The 9,221-nt window shown below is 42.2% G+C and overlaps 2 protein-coding genes across 2 annotated transcripts; both read left to right on the top strand.

Moving 5' to 3' along the window:
- Positions 1–2,219: 2,219 nt before the first annotated feature.
- LOC121560774 lies at positions 2,220–4,086 on the top strand. The gene is made up of 3 exons (XM_041873683.2): positions 2,220–2,287; positions 2,591–3,049; positions 3,457–4,086. The coding sequence occupies exons 2-3, from the start codon at positions 2,597–2,599 to the stop codon at positions 3,688–3,690; spliced, it is 687 nt and encodes a 228-aa protein (XP_041729617.1). The 5' UTR covers positions 2,220–2,287; positions 2,591–2,596; the 3' UTR covers positions 3,691–4,086.
- Positions 4,087–4,339: 253 nt separating this feature from the next.
- On the top strand, positions 4,340–6,842 carry LOC121560775 (C-type lectin domain family 4 member E-like). The gene is made up of 6 exons (XM_041873685.1): positions 4,340–4,532; positions 5,149–5,256; positions 5,359–5,628; positions 5,727–5,866; positions 5,982–6,103; positions 6,234–6,842. Exons 1-6 carry the CDS (start codon positions 4,421–4,423, stop codon positions 6,400–6,402), a joined length of 921 nt encoding a protein of 306 aa, XP_041729619.1. The 5' UTR covers positions 4,340–4,420; the 3' UTR covers positions 6,403–6,842.
- The last annotated feature ends 2,379 nt before the right edge of the window (positions 6,843–9,221 follow it).

Genomic DNA, 9,221 nt, shown 5'->3' with positions numbered 1-9,221 from the left:
TCTATGTGCACGAGTACGTACGCAGGGAGAGGCTGCGACGCATGGCTTGCCACGACCTTTAACCTCTTCATCTCTCGGTTCCCCATATCCGGGGTACTCCTCCCGCAATCTCAAATAATGACATAGTACGGTTTTTAAACATGTCAAATCAAATCAAATTTTATTTGCCACATGCGCCAAATACAACAGGTGTAGACATTACCGTGAAATGCTTAATTACAAGCCCTTAACAAAAGTGCATTTATTTTTTTATAAATAAGTAAAATAAAACAACAACAACAAAAAGTGTTCAGAAAAAAAATGCAGAAGTAAAATAAAATAACAGTAGGGAGGCTATATACAGGGGGGTACCGGTGCAGAGTCAATGTGCAGGGGCACCGGCTAATTGAGGTAGTTGAGGTAATATGTACATGTGGGTAGAGTTAAAGTGACTATGCATAAATAATTAACAGAGTAGCAGCAGCGTACAAATATGGGGTGGGGGGGCAGTGCAAATAGTCCGGGTAGCCATGATTAGCTGTTCAGGAGTCTTATGGCTTGGTGGTAGAAGCTGTTGAGAAGTCTTTTGGACCTAGACTTGGCGCTCCGGTACCGCTTGCCAGGCGGTAGCTGAGAGAACAGTCTATAGCTAGGGTGTCTGGAGTCTTTGACAATTTTGAGGGCCTTCCTCTGACAACGCCTGGTATAGAGGTCCTGGATGTCAGGAAGCTTGGCCCCAGTGATGTACTGGGCCGTACACACTACCCTCTGTAGTGCCTTGCGGTCGGAGGCCGAGCAGTTGCCATACCAGGTGGTGATGCAACCAGTCAGGATGCTCTCGATGGTGCAGCTGTATAACTTTTGGAGGATCTGAGGACCCATGCCAAATCTTTTCAGTCTCCTGAGGGGGAATAGGCTTTGCCATGCCCTCTTCACGACTGTTTTGGTGTGTTTGGACCATGATAGTTCGTTGGTGATGTGGACACCAAGGAACTTGAAGCTCTCAATCTGTTCCACTACAGCCCTGTCGATGAGAATGGGGGCATGCTCAGTCCTCTTTTTTTTCCTGTAGTCAACAATCATCTCCTTTGTCTTGGTCACGTTGAGGGAGAGGTTGTTATCCTGGCACCACACGGCCAGGTCTCTGACCTCCTCCCTATAGGCTGTCTCGTCGTTGTCAGTGATCAGGCCTACCACTGTTGTGTCGTCAGCAAACTTAATGATGGTGTTGGAGTCGTGCCTGGCCATGCAGTCATGGGTGAACAGGGAGTAAAGGAGGGGACTGAGCACGCACCCCTGAGGGGCCCCCGTGTTGAGGATCAGCGTGGCAGATGTGTTGTTACCTACCCTTACCACCTAGGGGCGGCCCGTCAGGAAGTCCAGGATCCAGTTGCAGAGGGAGGTGTTTAGTCCCAGGATCCTTAGCTTAGTGATGAGCTTTGAGGGCACGATGGTGTTGAACGCTGAGCTGTAGTCAATGAATAGCATTCTCACGTAGGTGTTCCTCTTGTCCAGGTGGGAAAGGGCAGTGTGGAGTGCAATAGAGATTGCATCATCTGTGGATCTGTTGGGGCGGTATGCAAATTATGTGGGTCTAGGGTTTCTGGGATAATGGTGTTGATGTGAGCCATGACCAGCCTTTCAAAGCACTTCATGGCTACAGACGTCAGTGCAACGGGTCGGTAGTCATTTAGGCAGGTTATCTTAGTGTCCTTGGGCACGGGGACAATGGTGGTCTTCTTGAAACATGTTCGTATTACAGACTCAGTCAGGGACATGTTGAAAATGTCAGTGAAGACACTTGCCAGTTGGTCAGCAAATGCTCGGAGTACACGTCCTGGTAATCCGTCTGTGTTATCTTTATTTTGCTACCAAGAGTATGTTTATAGCCCTTGTCGTTTTGGAGATATACTCTATTCGAGGCAGGCACTTTAGCCAGGTGCCTAGTGATGAAGAGGTTAAGTGCATGCAATGTATTATTATTTATGAATAGATTCAAGGTGCATTGATGTACATTTTAATATTGCTTTCAAATTCATGCTGGGATAAAAGTTACATAAAACACAGTAGTACAATAATACAGTAGTGCTAGTGCAGACACGATAACACATGTAGTCCAGATCAAGGTTCTTATGACAACGTTTCAGTTTTGTTTCCTCAGCCTGATGAACCCTTCCATGGTAGTCCCTCCCCCTGTTACCTAGGCAACAATCAGTGAATTGCTTGAATAACCAGTCTGTACCAGTGGCAGACTAGTCACAACATTTTCAGAAAGTAGTGGAGAGGGAGGACACACACCGTAAATAAGGTACTAACTTCAACGTGTGTGTGTCTGTGTTATGAAAATTATTATCTGGTGGTGGATGTTATTAGCAACATACTTGTTTGAAAACGGTTTTTGATATTGGTTTTATTACTCTACTTTGATGCATGAGTATCACCTCTATCTCTCTCTCTCTCTCTCTCTCTCTCTCTCTCTCTCTCTCTCTCTCTCTCTCTCTCTCTCTCTCTCTCTCTCTCTCTCTCTCTCTCTCTCTCTCTCTCTCTCTCTCTCTCTCTCTCTCTCTCTCTCTCTCTCTCTCCATCCCCCCTTTTATCTCTATTCCTACAGTTCAAGATGGTGCGGTCTGTCAGAGAAGATGGTAGTCGGCTGAGCACCATAGAAGACCTGAAAGACTCTGGCTTCGGCCGTCCTCCCCCCCGACACGGCCTCAAGCTCCTCTTCTGGTTCGCCAACGAGTGCGTGGCGTTCAATCACAACGGCAACATGCTGGTACAGTGCCACCCTGAGAGAGGCGTGAGAAAGGACTATGGGCTATCCCTGGGATACCGCCAATGCAACAAGGACCGCATAATCATCAGGCTGAGGCAGGGGGACGTGACAGCCACCTATGTCACCGAGCACAAGGAGGACGGCGGCCGGGGGGAGTTTGACTCCGAACGCACCCACCTTGTAAATCCGGATTTGATCCGCATCATCCGGGACCCTGAGCTGGAGCTTGCGACATTCCTAGACCAGACGGGCTACATGGGGCTGTCGCTGAGAGAGCGCCTCCTCAGAGCTTTCAAGGTCTTCATCTTGTTTGTGGTCTTCCTGGTGATCGCTTCTATCATTTTGAGCATCTTAGGGAAGTTGTAGAGAGAGGAGTCTGATGTTAGCCATTGTGCGTTTATAGGTTAAGTACATAGGTAATTTGCCATAGTGTTTTGGTTGGTTAGGTCATATAGCCCAGTAAATACAATGGTTATATTATTTTATAAATAGTAAAATAGTTATGTTATAAATAGTATGTTATTAGGCCTATTTGTAATATAGGATATATCTGTTTAAAAACATGAATTTACATGAATGGCAACTTTCTTTCTGTGATTATTTTGAATAAAAATCAAAGAAGAAAAGAAGACTAATTAGCCAATGTCTCTTGCTGTTGTTTCATTATAACAAAACATGTAATCTCTCTTGTTGTTTCATTATAGCAAAAATCGGATGTCATCTCAGGGGAGTATGACTCCGAACCCCCAGAACGATCAGGTCCGGACCAGAACACCTGGGACGATTTGGTTCGGACCACTTGGGATCCGGAGCAGCACCAGACCACGTCCCAGTTGGGACTATCGCTGAGACAAAGGTTCACCAGAGTCTTTGTAGTCATGCTAGTGGTCCTCCTGGTCATCACTTTGATCGTTTTGGTCATCTTAGGGAAGTTGTAGAGATAGCAGTTATTGTAGTTGTTGTGCTGCTGTTGGTCCATCAGGTTTGGGGTCAATTCTATTTCAATTCAGTCAATTCAGGAAGTAAACTGAAATTCAAATTTTTCCTAACGGTAAAGTTTTGAGAATTGATTGAATTGAAATGGAATTGATCCCAACCACTTGTCTTTTCTCACTAGCACTGATTTTGCACAGATTTTCCTTCCAAAGACTGTGATATGTGGTTGTCTTTACCTTCCTTAGTCGAATGCACTGACTGTAACTTGCTTTGGACAAGAGTAAATTACTAAAATGTGAAATGTAACTTAATGTTTTTAAATATTTTTGTAATCGATAAGATATTATCAGATATTTTATTTGACGATTTAGAATAAAATGAAAAGAAGACAAGTTGAATAATTTGTCTTTATTTCAACTGTGATATATTTCTGTTCTTTATACCATAGGGAACAGAAACCTCTCTAACATACACACACACACACACACACACACACACACACACACACACACACACACACACACACACACACACACACACACACACACACACACACACACACACACACACACACACACACACACACACACACACACACACTACATAAACACCTGACATTTGTCACCTCATTGGCATTTGGTCTGAAGTTAGAGCATCAGTGAGACAGACAGCAAACTAAGACAGAGAGACAGAGACTATACACACAGTACCACTTATCGTCATCATTGAGATATGGAGATAGAAGAGGACATTTATGCCAATGTAGAGGAGGTCTGTGTGAAAGGCTGTGATGATCTGGCTGCAGGTTATGAGACTTTACACCAGAGTCAACAAGCTGGAACAAGTATGTGTGTTTTACGGATTCTTACTGAGAGTTATCATGACTTGACTGACACACAGACACACACACACACACGTAAATATTGGTGATCGTAAATAAGAATGTGTAAACCAGACCTACTATAAGAGCTACTCTAAAGAGTCCAAAGACATGGCAGATTCACAAATAGGGGAAAGTTCTGAGGGAATGGTGAATGTAATCTGGATGCTGTGGAATGTGCTGTAGAAATGGTGAAACTATATTGTGAAGAGACAACAGTGAAAATATGAATAACCTTTAGAGGGACACATTTAATTGATTTACACATTTCAAGCAAAACAAACAACAATGTGAAAATCAAAACGATTTGATATTTTGAATCAGAAGCATTTTTCAAACATCTGAAACAGCTTTTTCCTGCAATCTAGAGCCATAATCATGTGTGCCCCCTATGGGCATGACACCTCTGGTTTGAAATTATTTTCAGTCATATGGAAGTGGGACCGAGTAGAGAACAGAATTATTGTTGACCACAGCATCAATTCCTCTTGGTATCAGAGCAGCCTTAGTTTGTGAGGTAGAATAGAATAGATAGGATGAGGTCAGATGTATGTAAGCACTTGTTTTTCTACACCTGCAGGACTGAAGCATGGGAATCAGAACTGTCAGCCTTACAAGCTGGCTACCGTTTCTCTGGGAATGCTGTGTGTGCTCTTGCTGACCTCAGTCATAAGTCTCTCTGTGCTCTGTGAGTATTCAACTCTTACAGGTGGGACTTTAGGGTGTGTGCATTTATGTGTGTGTAAGAAAGTTAACAAGAGACGGATAACAGCTCTCTCTTCCGTCACAGATGATGGAGGCTACAATCAACTGTCCCGAACTCTTTCTCTCCTAACAACCAACCACACCAAAGAGAAGAAAGAGCTTCAGACTAGTTATGGAAACCTGACTAAAGAGAAAGACCAGTTGGAGAGGGAGAGAAACCAGTTACAGATCAGTTATAACAGCTTGAGTAAAGACATAGACCAGTTACAAATGCGTTACAACACAATGACTAAAGAGAAAGACCAGTTACAAAGGACATTTTCAGAGCAGGAGAAAAAGATGACAGAAGAACTGGGTGAGTATCAATTCCATGATAATAACTGTGAATTTGAATATATAATAATTGTTTTCTGTATGTATGACTATATTGATCACTGTACTTTCTTTCTGCAGGATGCTGTCCTGATGGTTGGAGGAGACTCGGATCAAGCTGTTATTACCTTTCAACAGAGAGTAAAACTTGGAGTGAGAGCAGAGCAGACTGTATAAGGGGAGGAGCAGACCTGGTGATCATAAACAGCAGAGAGGAACAGGTGAGAGAGCGGAGGAGCAGGAACAAATGAGGAAATAACTACTGAGAGAGAGAAACAGAGAGAGAGACAGACACACAGACAGACAGACTAAACATACCAACTATGTTCTTTTCAGGTGTTTCTAAACCAACTGGGAAAATATATGCATTTCTGGATTGTTCTGACTGACTCAGAGAAGGAAGGGATCTGGAAATGGGTGGATGGAACAACAGCAGCAACAACAACAACAACAACAACGTGAGTAATATTTACCCCTATTCTTCTTGTAGTTTATTTTTTGAAGTATTGTATTGTATTGAAGTAAGTATTGTATTGTTTCTTGTACTAATATCATGTTGATATAATTTTCTGCTGAACTGGTTCTTAGGTTCTGGAGCAGTGGAGAGCCAAACAATGCCGATGGGGAGGAGGATTGTGTGGTCTTCAACAGGTTCAGTGATCTGTCTAGGCACTGGGCAATTATTCAGAATTGGAATGACCAGCCTTGCACAGTGAATACTCAATGGGTATGTGAGAGCACACCTAATGTGTCATAATATAACAAATCCGTCCACAAGGGGAGAATAATATCTGAATTCCCTTTTGAGTTAGCAATTGTATTATCACAGATTATTGTTGAAGTGTAATTTAAATCAATTATGACATTAGTTATGATTAGTAATTATTGTAGTTATGATTTGTAATGATTTAATTGATGTAATATAGAATTGCTTATAAAGAACCATTGTATTATGAAAGCACAACTCTAACTTGAAAGCTAATGTCGTGAATTGACATGCAGGGTCAAATCGAATCGAATCATCTAACAGTAAATCGTGAACAAGGCAAGTGCCATGCTTCAGTTTGTGTATATTTCTTTATCAGATGGGATGATAATTATAGGCTACTTACTAATTCATTTGAGCTCCTAGTGGATAATATTTAATATATATTTTGAAAGCTAACAGAACAGGAATGTTTTGAATTGTATTGTAAATTGCAGGTACATATTATAAATTGTTTTGAACAAAAGAGAAAATACAAGTGTTATGTTATTTTATTCCGCATTGAATATTATTGTGTTTCTCTCTCTCTCTCTCTCTCTCTCTCTCTCTCTCTCTCTCTCTCTCTCTCTCTCTCTCTCTCTCTCTCTCTCTCTCTCTCTCTCTCTCTCTCTCTCTCTCTCTCTCTCTCTCTCTCACACACACACACTCACACACACACAGAGTGCATACACACTTATTTCACCTTCATTGCAGTTTGGACTGTAGTCACATTCAGAGCATCGATAAGACAGACAGCATACAAAGACAGAGACAGAGAGAGAGAGACTATACACACAGTACCAGTTATCATCATTATCGAGATATGGAGATAGCATAGGACATTATGCCAATGTAGAGGAAATCTGTGAGAAAGACTGTGATGATCTGGCTGCAGGTTATGAGACTTTACACCAGAGTCCACAGGCTGGAACAAGCAAGTGTGTTTACAGACAATAATGACTGAGAAGTACATTTTGATATGAGTACACTCCAACGTAAAGGTATTTACAGTTTTTCTCGATTGCTAAGACACACTTCTTGAAAGCTGCTCTCCTTTTCTCTTAACTGTGAACACAAAACCCCATTTTCAAGCTACATTCACAAAACCTCAGACTCTTCTTGCAAAACCAAACTTTCACCTCAAAACAGTTCAATCTGTGCTCAAAACTGAACTATGTTGTCAAATCGTGCCCCGAGTCAATCAAAATAAAAAACACTACTGAACAGTCACTAAACACTACGTAGAAAAATAGAAAACACAATGCTCAGGACATGAAGCTGGAGAAATAAATGTTTATTGTTCACTGTAGGCTAAATGCATGTTGCAAAACAACAAAAAAACTGTGCATTTAGCACTTGTACAAAAAGACAAAACAGAAATCTTGTGCATTTACATGTAGCACTTGTAAAAACAAACAGAAATCTTATGCGTTTGCCACTTGTGTACAGTAAGCCCATGTAAAAATAAAGTAATAAAATATACAAATAAGTGCATTACTCATCCACAGCATCATGTCTCCGTACTGGGTCAGGCCACAGGACTTCATCCACATCACAGGCCACATTTTGTCTGGCCAGGCAACGGGGGAAAAAAACCCTGGCATGCCGTATCCAGGCTTGGCATGCCTCCACACCTATGTCACCACAGGCAAGTCCCATGGCTTGCAGGAGATTTACCCTGGTGTAAGGTTGGCGTTCATATACCTTCCACCGCCATGAGGAGAAGAATTCCTCAATGGGGTTTAGGAAAGGGGAGTACGGTGGAAGGCAAAGATTGATAAAACCTTGGTTCATATTGTACCACTCTCTAACCTGGAGGGCTCTGTGAAAACTCACATTGTCCCAAACAACAACATAGATGGGATGCTCATCCTGCTGCCCTAACAAAGCATCTCGCATGTGATTGAGGAAAATGAGGAGCTGGTGAGTGTTGTAGGGCCCCAGGTTGGCATGATGGTGGACAACCCCATGATTGCTGATGGCAGCACATAATGTGACATTGCCACCACGCTGCCCAGGAACACCAACAATGGCCCGATGGCCTATCACATTACGGCCTCTCCTTCTCCTTTTGGTGAGATTAAACCCAGCTTCATCCATGTAGATGTATTGATGGGGTCTTTCCATTGCATCCAGTTGAAAAACCCTCTGTAGAAATAGATATCGTTTTGTAAGTGATACGGAAAAAGTGATTTAGGCCACTACAGTAAATCACTACTTAGAGTAATCAACATTGAATGTGTCTGGATATATGCCAACCTGTACATACTGGAATCTTTGCTCTTTGACTCTGTCTGAGTTGCGATCAAAGGGCACTCTGTATAGCTGTTTCATGCGCAGTCTGTTGCGCTTGAGGACACGATCAACAGTAGAGAGGCTGACACTGTTGATACCCTCAAAATGTAAATGGTCCTCAATGATCTTCTGCTGAATTTCGCTCAGTTTAATGGTATTGTTCTCACGGACCATATCAACAATTAGGGTCTCTTGGTGTGGGGAGAACATACCTGTCCTCCCACCCCCATGTGGCAGTTTTTCAATTCTACAAAAAGAGAACATGGAGTTACAAAAAATATACATGGAATACTAGGCCTACAAACAGTTAGACCAACCCTCCATTACAATACTACAGTACATTGGTACAGTGATGTACTGAAACATATATTTACTTACAGTATACTGTGGTACAGTATATAGTATGTCATACAGTAATTGCTGTCAACATTTACATACTGTACTATAATGTCAAAAAAAGGTAATTACCTGTTCTCTTCTCTAAATCTTCGGATTATGGTGGACACAGTGAATCTACTGATGTTTGGTTGTACCCT

The sequence above is a fragment of the Coregonus clupeaformis genome, unplaced genomic scaffold (assembly GCF_020615455.1).
Source record: "Coregonus clupeaformis isolate EN_2021a unplaced genomic scaffold, ASM2061545v1 scaf2339, whole genome shotgun sequence".
NCBI classification, from domain to species: domain Eukaryota; kingdom Metazoa; phylum Chordata; class Actinopteri; order Salmoniformes; family Salmonidae; genus Coregonus; species Coregonus clupeaformis.
This window is presented reverse-complemented; position numbering and strand designations above follow the sequence as displayed.

Bases quoted from the DNA above. Each gene is read 5' to 3' on its own strand.
- LOC121560775 (XM_041873685.1), top strand. From the start codon at position 4,421: ATGGAGATAGAAGAGGACATTTATGCCAATGTAGAGGAGGTCTGTGTG. The intron at 5,257-5,358 runs GTGAGTATTCAA...CTTCCGTCACAG, and splicing joins CATAAGTCTCTCTGTGCTCT to ATGATGGAGGCTACAATCAA. The intron at 6,104-6,233 runs GTGAGTAATATT...ACTGGTTCTTAG, and splicing joins ACAACAACAACAACAACAAC to GTTCTGGAGCAGTGGAGAGC.
- LOC121560774 (XM_041873683.2), top strand. From the start codon at position 2,597: ATGGTGCGGTCTGTCAGAGAAGATGGTAGTCGGCTGAGCACCATAGAA. The intron at 3,050-3,456 runs GTCTTCATCTTG...GTTTCATTATAG, and splicing joins GCCTCCTCAGAGCTTTCAAG to CAAAAATCGGATGTCATCTC.